Genomic DNA, 19,546 nt, shown 5'->3' on the forward strand with positions numbered 1-19,546 from the left:
GGTAAAAAAAAAAGATTATTTGATCATGGTATTTAATTTTTCTCACATATTTCATACGTTACGTTCAAAGATAAAACTACTATTATCGAGACAGAAAGTTTTCTTGATGAAAGATCCGTAACGCCGCAAACATAAATAATTCTCGTCTGGAAGAATGTCTCGCACAAGATCAGTATATTAAATGATACTTGAAGGAAGGAGAAATATTTCAAGAAATAAAAAAAATGGATGGGCACCTGTTGAGCGAAGAAGTTTGGCGAAAGTTATTCGGGTAACCCTACAGACCAGGCAGCTGGTTTTTTTGTTTTTGTTGTTAAGAAGTGAAGTCAGTCAGTTAGCATTTTGACCTCGGAGAGAGATGTTCGGAGGGGAAACCCGATTTGGTTGATCCGAAAGAATCGCTTGCAGTGCTCTTGGAATTTTGTTTTGAAGCTTCATTCCCCCCAGCCGCGGCGCGCATTTTCGGAATTAATTCAACTGCTGGTTCTGTTCGACTATGGTAATATGCATTTTGTTCGATGGATTACCCGTGGAATCGGGGTAAGTTGCACTTCTAATTCAATTTTAGATGGAATTTAATAAGCGAAATGCCGACTGAACTTAATTTGAGAAACATTTTTATACTGAATAAATCGAAATGGCCCCGAAGCAAAATTAAATACCCGATGTTATTGCCTGTGTACTTCTTAATGTTCTTTCTCGTTCGGACTTCAACGGGACAGGGGCAAACGGTGAGATCGCGTGAAGTGGATATGCGGGTACAATTTGAAATAGAAGAAGGCCAGCCCCCAGGCTCTGTTGTTGGTACCATTCCTACAAAACCCAACTTTACCTACAGATTTAACGAACGACCACCGGAGTTTTACTTAAATGGCAGTACGGGTGTAATAACAACGGCTATGGAAATTGACAGAGAAATGCTGGCTAGTGAAAAATTTGACTTAGTCATTTTGAGTAGTCAACCAACATATCCAATAGAGCTTCGGATAGTTGTTGTAGACATCAATGACAACTCTCCCAAATTTCCAGAGCCTGGTATCGAAGTTTCTTTTTCAGAAAGTGCCAACGTAGGAACTCGAGTCATACTGGATACGGCAACCGATCGTGATGTTGGTATTAATGATGTTAATACTGACTATAAAATAGTTTCTGGAAATTCCCAGTCTAAGTTTAGACTCGTAGTGACTACGAATCCCAGTGGTGAAACGCCATATGTTCACCTAGAAACGACTGGAAAATTAGACAGGGAGATAACATCTGAATATCAGTTAAATATTTCAGCACAAGACGGAGGTACGCCTCCTCGCTTTGGCTATTTAACAATAAACGTAACAATTTTGGATGTAAATGATAATCCTCCAATATTTGATCACAGTGATTACTCGGTAAGTTTAAATGAGAGTGTTCCTCCGGGAACCAGTGTCTTGCAAGTCCGAGCAACCGATAATGATATAGGAGATAATTCGAAGATAACTTATTTCTTGAGTGACATTGAGAATCAATTTGCCGTAGATCCTCAAACTGGTGTAATAACCACACTCGAGGTGTTGAAATGTCAACAAAATTGCCCGACTCAAGGAAAATGTCCCAAGAGTTGCGTTTTTACGGTTTTTGCTCGAGATCACGGTTCGCCACGCTTGGATGGCAGAGCTTATGTCACCGTTAATTTATTAGATGCCAATGATCACGACCCTAGCATAAGATTTAGGTTTTTTCCATCCACAGCTAGCTATGCCACCGTTGATGAAAATGCTCACAATGGCTCTGTAGTTGCTGCTGTTAGTGTTATCGATTTGGATGAGGGTCCCAACGGAGAAACTTCAGTCGAAATAGAATGTGGCAATGAGTTGGGATATTTTCGTCTGGAATCTACGCCTAGTTTTGACATTGTACGGGTTAATGGAGTGCTTGACCGAGAAGAAATCAGTAAATATAATCTCACTATAACCGCAACTGACCATGGCATTCCGCCTCGAAGTTCGACAGCATTTTTAATAATTCACGTGAATGATGTCAATGATCATGAACCGATCTTCGATAAAAATGCATATTCAGCTGTACTGAGCGAGACAGTACTCGTTGGTACCTTTGTCGCTGGCATAAGTGCTACAGACGAAGATTCCGGTGTAAATTCTGAAATTTATTATGCTATAGTCTCTGGTAATGACAGGCGTTGGTTTGACATAGATGTCCACACGGGTTTAGTGACCACATCTCAGGCCCTGAATCGAGAAGATCAAGATTACGTCGAGCTTAAAATTTCTGCCAGAGATGGCGGCCCGAATCCAAGATTCAGCTATACTTATCTTAAAATACAAATTCTGGATGAGAATGATGAGACACCATACTTTTCTGAAGATATCATCAATGTTACATTACTTGAAAGTGCACCTCCGAATTCTCTTATCACTGTTGTTACTGCTGTAGATAATGATTTTGGATTAAATGGTAGTGTAGGATATTTTTTCCACTCGGACGTTGAGCGTTTATATCCTAACAAGTTTTTATTAGATCCAACTTATGGTAGATTAACTCTTAAAGAACAGCTAGACAGAGAGAAAAAAGATATATTATCTCTGGTAATAATAGCAAAAGATGAAGGCGAACCTTCTCTTTCTGGCACTGTAACGGTTCGCATTATCTTATTGGATGTAAATGATAATAAACCAAATTTTTATCCGAAGCAATATTTTAGAACTGTGAGTTCCTCAGACTCTCCTGGCACTGTTATTGCTCATTTGATTGCAACAGATGCTGATATAGGTAAAAATGCAGTATTGAAATTCAGTTTAATTAATAATGATGGAAATTTTGAAATTGACGAAGACACGGGTGTCTTACAAACGAAGAATGTTCTTAGGAAGCGAGATTTTTCAAAATATGTGTTAAAAGTTGCCGTCAGAAACCCAAACGAGGGAGGTATGGATATGTCTGACGAGGCAGTTGTTTTTGTTTACGTGAGGGGAGACGGCCCAGCAAGTGACTTTGATTCTAATAAAGTATATAATTTTATCGTAGAAGAAAACATGAAACCAACAGGATCAAATAGTGAAATTGCAAGATTGCCTGTAAGATCAATTGGTTCTGGAGTTAAATATAGTATCGTTGATGGCGACTCTGACGAGTTGTTTCGAATCGACGAATCCCTTGGCATTATTCATAGCGTGCAATCTATTGACCGTGAAAAGCATTCCCAGTTTTCTCTCGATATCGTGGCGTATGATTTAGTGGGGTTCACCCACATGACTGTTAATATAACAGTAGCAGATCTTAATGACTGTTCTCCGACTTTTGAATATACCAGTGGTGCTATCGAGGTAATGGAAGATTGGTCAGTTGGACATGAAGTTTATCTCGTAAAGGCTTATGATTTGGATACTGGCCTTAACGGTATGATTGAATATTCTCTATCCACAGAGCATAATACATTTTATATTGATAAAGCTTTGGGAATGATTTATTTGAATAGACAAGTTAGATCTGAAGTCGGGAATGAATATAAAGTATTTGTAACAGCTCGTGATCTTGGCATGCCATCTTTGTCTTCAACATTACAATTGTCGATTGTCATAGCTGATGTTAATGACCGAACACCGGTTTTTGATCACCAGTCTTATGAAACTTCTTTGGTAGAATCCGTACCAGTGAATGACAGATTTTACCTGTTACGAGCTACCGACGCAGATTACATATTCAACCAAGTGACATACTCAATTACATCAGGAAACGAAGAGAATCGCTTTGGTATTTTCCCAGATGGCTATTTATATGTAAAAAGGCCACTAGATCGTGAAAAGAAAGACTTCTATTCTCTGAAAGTAACTGCTTCGGATAACGGTAAAGAACCTCGTAGCTCTTCGGTTAACATAGTGATTCATATTATAGATGAAAACGACAACAGTCCTTCGTTTGATAACAAAACATTTCAGTTTTTCATAAGTGAAAACGAACCACCTGATACTTACGTAGGAAGATTGTCGGCTGAAGACTCCGATACCGGAAGAAATGCTGAATTGACATATTCAATATTTTCTACTAACACCCAAACAGATTTTATGATCAACCCTAAAACTGGATTTATGAGAACCTTGCGATATTTTGACAGAGAACAACTCATTGAATCCTCTGGGCATGATTATCTAGTTCTTGATGCAGTTGTCAAAGATGGAGGTGCTACGAGGTTAAAGGATGAAGCTAAAGTTATTATCCATATAACAGATGTTAACGATAACTCTCCTCAGTTTATTCGAACGCCCTATCTGGCAACTATATCTGAAAGTTCACCTGCGAGCACCCAAATAATTAGAGTGGCTGCTGTTGATGTAGATCATGGGATTAATGGAAACATAAAATATTCTATTGTTCATGGAAATATAGGGGAAGTTTTCCAAATTGATGATATAACTGGTCAAATTGCTGTTTATAAACCGACTTTGGATAGGGAAACCTTCCCTCAGTATGTTTTAACTGTTATGGCTAGGGATATGGGTGAGGATATTTCCCACAACTCCACCACCCTTGTTAAGATAGATTTATTGGATGAAAATGACAACATTCCACGTTTTGTTAATGAAACAACCAAGTTTATCAATATAAGTGAAGACGCTACCGTTGGCTCTAAAATCTTCACCTTTTCTGCCACCGATGATGATTTGGGAGTGAATTCTGAAATTTCTTATTTCATTGCGTCTGGAAATTTTAAAGAAACTTTTCGCATTGACAGCATATCTGGCTCGCTCTATCTAGCTCGGCCATTGGATTATGAAGACAAAAACAACTATGTTTTAAATGTCAATGCGAGTGACAGTGGCACCCCTCGACTTGCCACGACTATGAAGATCGTGATAAGAATTCAAGACGTGAACGATAACGCCCCTCGTTTTTCGAGTTCCTCTGTCGTGCGTAAAATCGATGAAAATATCCCACCGAAAACTCCGGTTGTGACGATAAATGCTGAAGATCGTGATTCCGGTGCGAACGGGAAAATTATTTTTAACATATCTCACCAAGACCCCCCTGGTTCTCATTTCGCTATCCAACCTGAGACAGGACTGATTTACACAACAGAAGTGATTGATAGAGAATACAGTGAAACTTTTAGATTAACCGTTGTCGCAACCGACCAAGCTGAGGATATAACAATGCGCTTGTCTGTAGAAAGAATCGTGACTATAATTGTCGGTGATATAAACGATAATGCGCCAACCTTTGAATCGATGGATGCCGGAGTTTTGCCTGGGGGTAAGGACAAAGGTTACAAGATTATGACCTTGTCCGCAAGTGATCCAGATGCCAATAATAATGGAATGGTTACGTACGAACTTGAAGAGGGTGATTTGTCTTTGTTTACATTAGATAGGATAACTGGAGATTTGTACACAGCTGTGGCCATTAATGAACCAGCAGTTTCATACACACTCACTGTAAAAGCAACAGACGAAGCCGTTATTTCGGCTCGTAAATCATCACGCAGCAAGGTGACGATTATTGGAACGATTGGAAGCAACAATGGTCCAGCGTTTTCTGCCTCGGTTTATGCTGGTTCCGTTCCAGAAAATAAACCGGTGGGAACCAGTGTTTTAAGTGTTTATGCAAAAAGTGAAACTGGAAATAAAACACATGTGGAATATTTTTTAGCTGCGGTTACTAACCATGCTGAATTACCGGAAAGTAGAATATTTGCTATTAATAGATATAGTGGAGTGATTTCAACCGCCGCTGTGTTAGATAGAGAAAAAAGTGGTGGTGAAAGTAATTTCTTTCATTTGGATGTGTACGCTGTGGAAACTACGGCCAAAATACCCAAGACATCAAAAACGAAGGTAAGTGCTATATTTATATATTTGTCTCTGTTCTGTGATTCTTTAAATTTTCTAAATAATAATTTAATTTATTATTCTACTGCACAAAAATTAAAAATTGTTTTGATACGAATAAATTCTAAATTATAATACTCATAAAAAAAATACCTTTTGCTAATTATGTTGAATTTTTGTAGAAAAAGAACATGTTGAATGTTTTTATAGAATATTTATTTATTTTCTTTATTATATATTTTTTCTTTTTGGTCTTCAATGTAAAACACTTATGGTAGAATTTAGCTTCTTTTGACAGTTTAAAATTTGTATTTATAATATTTTTTACAATTTATTTTATGAAAACATAATGGTTGGATTTGAATATATTCGATAAAAATAACAAACTCACTTTGAAATAAGAAACTGTGTTACTAAGTGTGGCTATACCTTATTTTGTTGCAAAAGCAGGCAAGAATTTATGAAAATTGGAAACAACATTCACTTAACTTTTTTATTAAAATTTTTTCTATATAAAAAAAAATTAAAAACAATAGGGCGACTACAAAAATATTTTACTTATTTGATTAAATACTTATGATATTAGATTTAATAAAATACCAGACTTAATTGATACCAGACTTAATATACCTAATACTTTAAATTTTTGCATTGAAAATATTCTTTGTTTTATTCTTTGACCTGGTGGAAGCATTTTATTTGTAATAATAATTAAATAAAACAGCTATAGGATTTGTTTTTTATGAAAATGCAATTCGTTAAATAATTTTTATAAGTTGGTAAACATTGAAATTAAAGTATATTTTAATTAACAATTTATTAATATGTAAATTAAAATATAGACAATACTATACTATCATTTGTTGATTAACATTAAATGAATATGAGTTAATATCTATTGATATCTATAGATATAGTTTTCAAAAAGGAAAATTTAAAAGTATAATTATTAATGCTTTTACTGATCAATATACAGTACAGAACCCGTTATCCGGAAATCAGAAAACCGGAACGAAATTCGATACATTTTCTCGCAATTTTTTTAAAAAAATTTTTTTTCCTCATAAGATTTTACGATTTTTCTTTCTTTTTTTAAAGATGTTTACCTTACCATCATTTTGGAAATAATCATTAGTGTATTACTTCATCGTTTTTTCTTATTTTTAAGATTATTTCCAAAATTTTTTTTTTTTAGTTGGGTTTAGCAATAAAAAAAACGGCTTTTTGTAGCGATTCAGAAAACCGGAAAAATCAGTTATCCGGAATAGCGATTGTCCCGACTGTTCCGGATAATCGCTTTCCTACTGTACTTGTAATGCATATTTAAGTTGTATTCAAGTGTTAGATGTTTCATTATTTTGATTGCAGGATTGATTATGAATTTTAATAGTTTAACAATTTTATAACTTTCTTCGAAAAAAAAATGTTTTTTTTTGAAATTTTTATCTGCATAGCTCAAGTAAAAAAATAAAAATGATAGCACAGTGAAACCTCTTGTTAGCGACCACTCTCTGTTCCACAGTAAAATGGTCGCTCTTTGGGGTTACCTCCATTGACTTCAAAATGTTATCGAATGACATGATTTTTCGCAAAGAATTTTAATTTTAGTCAGTGTCATTTTCTTAACACGGAAATGCCATTTATGTTGGTGTCAAGAAAACTGGATTGCTGAATATAATTCAGCATCAATAAAAATGATCCCTGTCGATATAATTATGTGTAGAAACTAATTTACCAATTTTGAATGATCAAACTTTTTTAAATAAATAAACAACTATGTCTTAAGCTTGCATTTAATTTTGCAGAAAAAATAGTTAAGAGATATAAAGAGGTTTGTTTGCAACGCTTAGTTTTTTCTGAAATAATTTTTTTTCTTTTAATTTAACTTTCAACTCTAAAAATAAATTACGATTGCATTGTCTTTAGTGTAGTCTGACTGCAACATGAGGTTATAGATCTCTTTCAGAGAACCTCAAAAAGAGCTCACTAAATAATAGCCTTACACAAATATTTTGAATACATTTTAATCTACTTGTTTTTGTTTTGATATTTTTTCATGCTTCCTTATTTGACCTTTTCTGAATTTGGTGCAGAGATTAGCCTGGTTTTCTGCAACATAAAGTCTAGGGTGAAAATTCTGTGCCTACTAAAAGTAGTCATAAGTATAGGAGGTCACTACATAGAGGTGGTCTTTCTTGAAAGTTTCACTGTAATTGTAAATTATAATTTTTTTCCAAGTTTACCAATTTATATTATTTTGATTAAATGTAAATTTTCTTTATCAATATGAAAAAATAAATGCAGGAAAATTAAATTTTACAGGGAATACATGATTATGAGATCAGTTTTGCAATTAAATCTAAAAAATCTTCAATCCCAAAACAAATTTTACTGTAATAATTTAAAATTACGCTCTTCTTCATTTATATTTAAGAAAAATATCTGTTCTAGATTAGTTTTTTTTCTAGGCTCTTTTAATTATTAATCGAGTGTAGATTTAATAAATGCATTGATACAATTTGAAATATAAGCCATCATATCAACAATTTTCAAATTCATAATTTTACCAAGTAAATTACTCAGTTTTGTGATTGATGTAAAATTTATTTCAGGGAGAAAAATATTTATTTTAAAAATTAAAAAATTTATTTAGAAAATTAAAAAATTTCTGTAGAAAATTATTTGATGAATTCAGTTAGTTTTGTTTTGTCTACAAATCTGTATATATTTCTAACTCGATTTCCTCGTGTTTATTTACAAATATTAAAAACCGCCGGGATTCAATTTGTCTTGTAGTTAATTGTGAAGCGTTCTGATATAAGCTTTGACCTAACTCTCTTTTTTTCTTTTAATAGTCTTTCCCTTGGCCAAGGTCTTTCCAAAGGAAGGGTCGATTGTTAAGCAAATAGAGTATAATTAAAGCAATCATAATTTATTTTTAGGAAAGGATGAACTTTTTATTACCATTTTAAAATTTTTTTTGTTTGCTTTTTAAAATAAATTATGATGAAATTAGATTTTTATCTTGATAATAGGAAAGAATGTTTTTTTTATAAATATTTTTTTATTATTTTTTAAGAAGTTTTCAATTAAAAATAGTATTCTATTTCGTTATGATTATTATTATTATTATAATTTTTTATTTTAATCAAGTTAGATTAGAATAAATAATTTCAGGTTTGCCGATTTCAACCGGGTCTTATAAAACCAACCGATTCTTCCACCCTTCCTGGTTAAGTCAAAGTTAATTATTTTGTCTAGAGTTGTTCCAAAATGCAGGGTACTTGAAAGCAAAATAATGTTATTCGATAACTACAGTGATATGGTTGGATATATAGAACAATACTGAGCAATAATTTCATACTTTTAAGGCAGTTAAGAGTGTCAGTTTAAGGAGTATGGAATCATTGTTACTAGCAGTAATTTTATTCTACTTAAAGCTATATTTAAGAAATAACTTTTTTTTTAAATGCAGCATTACTATATGAATTACACAAAATTGATAAAAATTACTAATTTTTTCACTTAAGAGGAAGCCATACCGCGAAAATAAAATAAATTTTAAATTATGATAAAATAAATTTTTCTGCATAGTTAAAATAAAATATTATACACCAAGTATTATATTCAATGTTATGCACACATACCTAGTCTTAATTTTTAATACAAATTAATAATGTTTAAATTAAGATAAAAAAAAAAAAAAAAAAACTAAAAGCTCCGTCCCCAAAAAGTAGTTTTTCTTCTTCTTTCAATTATAAAATATTTACTATTTTAAGCAAATTTAATAATAACTAAAAATTGTTAATGTTTTGAATACAACTTAAAATGAGTATGTCGCAAAAGATCTGCGGTTATCTTTCCTTTCTTTTACAAATATGAAGAACGCGAATGTAAAATTTTCTTAAAACAAAATTTTTCACACGTCATCCTAAACTCTGTTTCATTTGCGGATGGCGTCTTCATTAGTTTAGAGAAAAGTAAGTTCAAATAATCCTAGAGTAAACTATAAAGTTTCAAATGTTGAAAAATTTTTCAAAATTTCGAAATGCAAACAAATTATTTGGAGATCTTCCTCACAGTGTATTTAATTCTAAGTGATTTTCTCATTTTTTTTTTTTTTTTTTTTTTTTTTTTTTTTTTTTTTTTTTTTTGCATTTCGATATTTTAAAGAATAATTTTCAGCATTTTTGATAGCTTAAACTAAATCTCAGAAATCACTTTTTCTGTATTTTATATTTTAAATTACTAATAGGGGTGAAAGAGAATGTGCCGTGAATAGTTTCTCTCTCGGTACAGCGTCCTCTTGAGCAACAATTTTTTATTATTTTTTTTTTATTTTTTTATTTTTAAAGAGCAAATCTAGTGTTGACTTGAAAAACTTTTGATGTAAATTTAGGCAAATATGCACGGATTAAACAAATAGAGGTGCTTAAATGAGCAATCACATCTTTTGTTTTTTCTTTATTGTTATTAAAAACGTTTAATTTGAAACGGCATGAGGTTATAAAAACTGACATGAGACGACATAAAAAATGTTTAACAAATGTTTATAATCCAAGCAACTTTGTAAAAATTTAAAAATCAAAAAAAGAAAATTCGATTATAAAAATATCCTTTCGAAAAGTTAATCTGTTTAATACAATAAAATAGTACAAGTAATTTTGTTCTTGGTGCAATGAATTGTTAAACGAAAATCACTAATTACCTTTTCATTCATTTCTGAAATAAGTCTTCAATTTTATCAATTTTTATACTTAATCTGTTTTGTTTTTCATTCCTTATTCCTTACTAAACGATATTTAAAAAATTCTTACGTTGGATGATATACTGAAATTAGATATGTTAATGTTTGAGGAATAACATTCTGACAAGTTAAAATAAATTAGATTTGAGTATCAGTATCAGAAAATGCGTAACTATATAATTAATTTATAGTTTTCGCTTAAAATATTTTGAAAATAATAATTAGTTTTAAAAACAAAATGTAAGATATATCACTGATGCCATATCAAGGCATTTATTTGTTTGCATATTGTATATATAGGTAAATAGAAATTTCGGAATTTAAAAATTTTTTTTTCCATCGTTGTTTTGAAAAATAAATAAAATATAGAAAGGTATTTCAAAAATTTGCTTTACAGCTCTGAAATTTAACTAAAATTCTTGTCCAACTTGCAACCAAAATATTATAAAATCGTTTGGAAGTATACTTTATTGAAAAGCACTTCTACTATCATTTGCAATGATATTTTAGAATGATCATTTTTCTTTCTTTGTATCTTCCAAATCGTTTGCTAATCGGAGTGCGAGATGAAAGCGAAAGTTTACAAATCGAACAATCGTGCACCTAATTGTCCTCTTACGTAACAAGGTTGCAGATGGAGGCGTGAGATATGATGTGATGGCCCGCTTCTTTAGATGAACATCGCTATCAAAACAAAATGCCATCGAGAAATAAAGAGGAAGAGATAAGCCTACATATTAGTTTAGAATTTGTTATAATATATATTAAATGATCACGCTTTCGCACTTTAGTTTCGGAAATTAAAGGACATCGTGAGGTATCTCTTGAAATCATTCTTCCTGTTCTCCGCGCCATCTACTGATCCTCGGTAATAAATCATATTAACATTAGAATTTGATCACTCTTAAGTGTTCCTTGTTTGCGAAAAATCTTCTTTACGTTTCCAAAATTAAATAGAAAACGTTAATAATACTAATAAAACGTGTCAAAAATTTTGTTTTAAGAAAATTTTACATTCACAGTCTTCATATTGGTAAAAGAAAGGATAGATAACTGCAGATCTTTTGCGGTATACTCACTTTAAAATGTATTCAATACAATAACAATTTTTAGTTATTCTACAATTAAATTTGTTTAAAATAGTTAATATTTTGCAATTGAAAGAAAAAACAACTACTTTTTGGGGCCGGAGCTTTTAGTTTTTTTTTTAAATCTTAATTAATAATTTAAACAGTATTAATTAGTATTAAAAATTAAGACTAAGTATGTATGCATAATATTGAACTTAATACTTGGTGCATAATATTTTATTTTAACTATGCAGAAAAATCAATTTTATTATTATTTTTTTAATGTTTATGAAATGTTTTTGTGATCTTTATTTTTAATCATGTTTTGAGCATTTGTTAGTCATTTTTTAGAGCATGTTTTAGTTATTATTTTTTTTTAAGCTTTAAATTATTTGAAAAGATGATTAGGGATTTTAATGTTTTTTTTTTTCAAAGTTTATTGAAATTAATTTAAAAAACTTGTTGTAAATAATTTCATTTGTTATTAGTTTTTTTTTTCCAATTAATTTTTGGTTGAAAGGTAGAAGACTTCATAATATTTAAGAGCCGCAGGTTATGTGTATCTCTAAATTAAATGGCTATCAGTTTGAAAAATTAAGTAATTTTGATTAAAGGTTATTTTAGAGACCTATTTAAAAACGAAAAAAAAAAATATTTATTTATTTATTAATTTTTTTATAAAACTTTATTAACTTATTGATGTATTCGAACTCTTTCACATTGTAAATATTTCACATAGTGTCGATTTCGCATTGTCGAACTATTGTAAAATTATTTTTAGGATTTTTTATTTGGCAGTTTTCTTTTCAAATCAATGTTTCTCCGCTATTTCATTTTTTTTTATTAAAATTTTTTGAACTAACGTGTTAATAATGTGATGATAATTGAGAAAAATGTATTTTAGCTCCAGATAATAATCTATAAATTATTAATAATACAATTAAATTTAATGGAGTTATTCAAATTCAATGAAAGATATTAATTGAAGACAAAATTAAGAGTTTCTTTGAGAATTTTAAATTTAGCATTGTGCAATAATTCTTTTTAATTATTATTATGTTAAGAGAACTCGTTGTCAGTTGCATTAATTTGTACTCTACTAACATACAAAACTACGAATGCTATTTTTTGTTTCATATGATTATTACATAGTTCATATTTTATTCTCAATTTTTATGGCTACACACATTATAATTATCTGAAGGCTTCTTAATATTTTTTTTAAATTATTGTAAAAGTGATTTTTTTTATTTTAACTTACATTAGAATTCTAGTTTATTGAAAACATTTTACCGAATTTTTAGCACTTTCAAAATTTGGATTGTTTTCTCAGCAAATTCGGGCCACATTTTGTTATATTAACTAAAGCAATTTATAAATATTTCTTTTATCATCTAATTCGTTTTGTAATTAATACTAATTTGTTATTATTTATAATTTTTATTTTAATCATTTGAGTAAGAACATCAATTTAAATTTTGCTAGTATTTAAAAGTGAATCCTTTTTTTCTTATCCTTTTTTCACCATATCGCTCTTCTAAAATTCGAATTATATTAAATATAATAATTTTTTTTCTCCTTCGAAGTCGAATTACGAGCAGTAGGCAGTTTTCTACTATCTCGAGTTATCGAAAGCCGGGTTCTAATGTGTATATGGCGCCGCGCTGGCTTTCGGAAACCGGTAGATTTTCGGGTAATCGCACTTCCACCATTTATAGCAATTATTTCAGTGAGTGAAGTCAGTTAATTTTTTTCATTTTGTTTATTTTTTTATTTTTAGATAAGGGAAGTGTCAATCAAAAGTAATCGGTGTGATGCCAAAGTGAAGGTGTTAATTAATTAGATCTCGATGATAAGAACTATAAAATAAAAAATTAGTTCGCTCTTATTTTAAGATTTCTTCAATTTTAATATGATCCTGATTTCAATAGATTTTTTTGTCTAATTTGGATTGAACAAGTATCTAGCGAATTCGAAAGCATCGTTTGCTTTTTTTTATTTTATCGTCTGACAATTTTATTTTTAATTTTCTTTGTCTCATCAGGTATAATGTTTACATTCTTATTTTTTTTTTTAGACTTCAATTCAAACTTTAAATTAGAAAAAAAACAATAAATTAATATTGAAAAAAATAGTTCTTTTCTATTTTAGGATTTTTTTGCATTATAAATATAGTGCTCATTTTATTTAAATAATTCTTTTGTTTTATTTGGATGAAACAAATATCTAGTGATTTGTTAACATCGTTTTCATTTATATGATCGTTTACTAATTTTACTTTTCATATTATATAGTTGTTTCATCAATATATATGTTCTATTATTTATTTTAGAATTAAATCCGAATTCTGTATTTGTTTTGCTCATAATATTCTTAAAATTGTTTAATTTTTACTGTTTTATTAATATTTTTAGAAACTTAAATTGTTTAAATTAAATATTCGAAATAATATTTCCAAATTGTTTGGAATTCATCAGATAGAGTAATCACTTTCAGTAAATTAAAGATCTGTGGACTTCTGTGTAAAATTAAAAAAAAAGAGAATTCTGTGCTGAAATTAATCGAATATTTTTAAAAGCATTTATTACGGTTAAATCAAATATTAATCGACTAATTAAATTAATCGAATATTTTTAAAAGCATTTATTACGGTTAAATCAAATATTAATCGACTAATTAAATTAATCGAATATTTTAAAGTTATATTACGGTCCTCTTCAAACGGATATAAAAAATAAAAAAAAATCTGCTTTTATTTCCCCAAGGAAAATTATATAAATGCAGCTTCTTTACTTATAAAGCAACTTTATATAATAGTAAGGAAACTGCTTTACAAAGCTATTTTAATAGCTTTGAAAAAGTTTTTGTAATAAGTTTTAAAATCAGCGTGTGAAAAAATATTTGAAAAGATTTTAATTTATTTATAAAGCAGAAAATATCGTAGAAATTTTCAGTAGTTGTATAAAAAAGTTATTTTTAATTTTTAAAAGCACTTAATTAAAAAACGAAAAAATTATGTGTTTTTTTAAAATAGTTGCGGGTAAAAGAAATATTTTTTAGCAGGAACTCTTAACTTTATCAGTTGTAACCAGAACTTTGGTAACGGGTTACTAAAAGTTAACCTTTATTATAGATTACTGAAAAAGCTCAGAATATGTAAAGTTTTCAGAGTCTATATAAACTTAAAGCATTTTTCTCTTATTAGAAATAGGAGTTTTTTAATAATTTTTTTTAAGTAGTCACCGTAAGTCGTATGACAATCAATAGTTCTATTCGTTACGTCACATATATGTTTTGTATATGTGACGTAAGAGGTTTTGTATTGTTAAGATGTTTTGTATATGTGAGGTAGAGGCCTTTGTTTTTATAATTACCTAAATAATTTATATGTGGCAATAAGAAAAAAGGATAAAAGAATACGTTGGTGCTTGCTCCTTTAAAAATTGAGCTGAACTCATCTTTAATGGAATAACACTTCTGCTAGCAATTCACTTGGGAGCAATGCTAGCAATTCCCGCCGTTTCTGCTAGCAATTCACTCCGTGGATTGCTCCGCAGGTACTGTTCAAAAATTAAATTATATGGTAGAAAAATTATTTTATTTTTATTCATGATTTGTTGCGAATAATACAATGGAGAAACCAAATGGTATTCCGCGGAACTAAGGGTTCCGAGAGTTACGACTTTTTTAAAAAATAACTATATTAATATCCAATCAATGATCCATAATTTATTTAATATTTCGTTTGTTTATAATAACTGATTTATGTAAAAAATGTCAATGAAAAACAGTAGCTAAGTTTAAAAATCATAGCTGCGAACTCTACTGGATTTTTCAGTAGATTACTGAATTTTGCCAGTTTCTATTTATTTATTAAGTTTTATTTATTATTTTATCTATTTCTAATTCTAAGTGAAGCAAGCCAGTCATTGGCGAATTTTTTTTTATAATTCCGAAATGAGAACAGAAAAATCATGAGTATTTCTTTCCTTTCCGATGAACAAGAAAAGTATCTTTAGAATATAATTCTATAGAAAAAAAAAGAAAAAAAAAATATTTACTTTTGTATTTTTATATAATATAAGCTGTTGATTTTTAAATGGGAATTTACTTTTTCCTCGAAAATAATTTTTTCTTTTTTATATTAATGACAAATTTAGTTTGAAAAATACATTAATAGTAAACGTATTTTTTTTTCCGAGATTTTTTTTTAAAAATCAAATAGATAGGATAAAAAACATTAGTGGTAACACTAGCGAAAACAATAAATAACAATACGATTTTAAATTTGATGGTAGATAAAAATAATTTTGTGAAGTACTTGGTTATTTGGCATTTATTTAAAGGATGTTCGTATTTAACTTTTTTGTTTTGAGTTTTCTGTATCAAACAAATCAAACGATTTTATCCCCCACTTAAATTGGATTTCGTTAGCGTTCTGCTTCGTTATAAACTAATATATTGTTTTTAAATTTTTTTCTTTCTTTTCTTAAATTCAGGCTTTGTACTTCGAAAATGGAGTTTAATCTGAGGTTAATGTCCTTTCACTATTTTTGAAAATTCAGTTTACTCATTATTTTGAGATTCCAGGATTTCCCGTATTGTTGAAAATTATAAAAACTCACTGTTACGTAGTATCCAGTTTTTAATTTTTAAAATTTTTTTTAAACTAAGGAAAGCTTCTAAAAAATGGACTAAATTTTAATGACACCAATACCTATTATCACAAGAATTATTAGAACTGTTTGATTTTTTTTAAATCTAAGTTATATAATTTTAAAATCTTTAAATTACGACATTCCTGAATGTTGTAATTGGATTAATTAAGAGTTTTAAAGTTAAGAATTCAGATTAAATTGTACCTGAATTTTTTTTGTTTAATTTTCAATCATGGAAATGATATATACTGAATGTTGTAATTGGATTAATGAAGAGTTTTAAAGTTATGAATTCAGATTAATTGTACCTGAATTTTTTTAAATTTAATTTTCAATCATGGAAATGATGTATACTGAATGTTGTAATTGGATTAATTAAGCATTTTAAAGTTAAGAATTCAGATTAATTTTACCTGAATTTTTTTTATATTTAATTTTCAATCATGGAAATGATATATACTGAATGTTGTAATTGGATTATTTAAGAGTTTTAAAGTTAAGAATTCAGATTAATTGTACCTGAATTTTTTTTATTTAATTTTCAATCATGGAAATGATTTATACTGAATGTTGTAATTCGATTAATTAAGAGTTTTAAAGTTAAGAATTCAGATTAATTGTACCTGAATTTTTTTTATTTAATTTTTAATCATGGAAATGATATGTACATATTATCCGGTGCTAGAGATTTTGTGTGGGCGACTCAATCGGCCTCCAAATGTGGCTAGTATATTATTAATAAAATATTAATAACAAATGTGAAAAAGAAATTAATGAGATGTCAAACTAATCTAAGGACAATTTTGAAACTAAGTAACATTCTATCTCATCATAAATACTATAAGTTTGTTGCATTTTACGTAATTAGCAAATACTTATAAAGAGTATTTTTTTTTTGAAACTTCAAAACAGATAATTGTGTGGGAAAGTCAATCTGAAACTAGATTTGGATCCATTGTTAAATGAAAGCTTTCTGTTTGGGGCAAGAAGTTCATACCGTAGCTATTGATTTTTCTTCTTATTGTTCGAAATTGGTTTTAAAATTACAGTCCGGTTTTTCGAAAGTTAATTTAATATCATTTGTGTATTAATGTTTTTCGTATAATATATATATAATGAGAAGTTTGCTTATTATTTGAAAATCTATGATGTGAAAATGAAAAATAAACAACTCTGCCGGAATTTCTTATAAATTACATTTGCATATTGTTATTTATTTTATAATTACAATTAAATAAATTCTGAAATTGTATAATATTTAAATAATTGCTGAAGTTGCAAAATATTTAAATAATTTTAGAAGATTTTAAATTTTTTCTAATGCATACCGTTATAATTTGGAAAAAAGAGAGGAAATAAAATAAATTTAAAAAATCCACATATTCCACGTCTTCTATTTTAAAAAACAGCAAAATATGTTACGAAATGTTTTTTTTCCTCATTTATTCAAAAAATGATTAAACCTTTTCATTTGCAAATCGTTTGCCATAGAAACATTTTTATCGTGGAAATCCGGTCAGGTGAAAATTTTACCGTAAAAGTCCAAAAATTTTTACCATGAAATTTTTACCATTAGTCCCTTATTTTGTACTTTTTTTTCCTTTTTTTTTAATATTATTTTTCGTATACTCTCGTAAATATCATTGAACGGCGTGAGTGATTAGTGAACATAACGTAAAAAATTGTTTCTTTTACAAGTCTGTCATCAGTCCATTTTAAATGTCGACATTTGCTGATGTGAATGAGAAATAGTGATAAATGAGAACTTTTATTATTATAATTGTTATTTACAAGAAAACAAACAAATATTTCGGTTACCTGAAATCCCATAGTATTTAACATAATATTTAACAAAAACTTTCATACAATTTTGACCATGCATGCATACTGCATGTTGGTATTTGCTAATGGGAATAATGAATTTTCGTAAAATAATTCACTCTCCCCCGAAAAAAAATTCTATTTGTGCTACTGAGTAAGAATTAATGTAGTGAAGATAAGTTGTTTATTCTTTGCTTTTCGTATTGCAGTTGTTTCTTCTTCGCTTATATGAAGTTTTATTTATACATAGTCAGGGGTCTGTCCAGACATTTTGTGAAAGGTCCGTTTTTGTAAAATTGTGAAAGAATTACTCGTAATTTGTGAATATAAAATAAGCGTTAAGTTACATTCTTTCAACCAGGGTCCGCTTTTGTGAATTTGTGCAAATAGGGTCCGTTATTGCAAAAAAACATTTTCAAGGAGTTTTTAAATTTTAAAGACATACAAGATTATGCTCAACACTGTAAAATTATAATTAAAAAAATTAAATTTTAAAAAATAAACAGCAATTGTAGCTTCTAAATTAGCGATGCAACATACAAATATTTGGTATTTAGTCTATACTGCTGAACGCAGAATATTCATTTCGTACGAATATAGGAAGAAGCGTCTGCCGAAGACAAAATTTAGTTCGTTTACATCTGTCTTTCTCCCCTCCCCCCTTCCTGGGAAGGGTTTATTGATTAACAAAACAATAATGAAGATAAACAAATTTGTGAAGGGTCCGATTAAATGATAAATTATTTTGTGAAGGGTCCGTTTTTAATTTAAAATATTTTGTGAAGGGTCCGTTTTTATGAAAAAGATATTTTGTGAATTCTTCTAATTCAATTTCTTCTAAATAGACCCCTGATAGTGTTGTTTAATTTATTTTTATGTGTATTTTCCTACTCACTGTTTTTGTTGTATGATCCTCAATTTCCCCCCCATCTATCTATTGTTGCTGATGTCTTTCTGCAGAAATGTTTTATTTCATTTACACGCAACGTAACATAACCATCTTTTTATTTTCTTACGAGTTTAGGCTGGTTCCATTAACGAACTCTTCCCAAATAATTTTATCGATCGTGAAAAAGGGCGTTTCACAATATTTTTTAATTTTAAATTTCGATTTTTTAAAAGGTATAATTCTGCCCCCCCCCCAAAAAAAAATCAGAATTTATTTTTATATGTTCACAAAAACAGGACTTTGACAGAAAAAACTCGGTTTTACGCTAATTTTAGTTCACAAAACTATGAAGAGATTTTTCACTAAATGTCTAAATTGATGACCGCTGCTTCTTATCATTTTTCACTAAACAGTGTTTTACAAATTTTCACAAAGCATTACTTTATGAATTTTCACAAAATAGTGTTTCAGGAATTTTCACAAAGGTTCCTAAATGTTGTAAAAAGTTTTTATCAGTTTTTGATCCCCTCCTCCCCTTTGTCATA

General features: G+C 29.2%; 1 protein-coding gene across 1 annotated transcript in view; it reads left to right on the top strand.

Annotated features, from left to right (window-relative positions):
* Window positions 1–293: 293 nt before the first annotated feature.
* The window catches only part of ft (cadherin-related tumor suppressor fat), a 151,273-nt gene continuing 132,020 nt past the window's right edge, over window positions 294–19,546 (top strand). The window contains exon 1 of the mRNA XM_043042227.3: window positions 294–5,822. Coding sequence (XP_042898161.2) covers window positions 588–5,822 — 5,235 coding nt within the window. The 5' untranslated portion in view covers window positions 294–587. The remainder of the gene's footprint in view (window positions 5,823–19,546) is intronic.

The sequence above is a fragment of the Parasteatoda tepidariorum genome, chromosome 5 (assembly GCF_982258835.1).
Source record: "Parasteatoda tepidariorum strain Cologne lab strain chromosome 5, Ptep-v5.0, whole genome shotgun sequence".
NCBI lineage: Eukaryota > Metazoa > Arthropoda > Arachnida > Araneae > Theridiidae > Parasteatoda > Parasteatoda tepidariorum.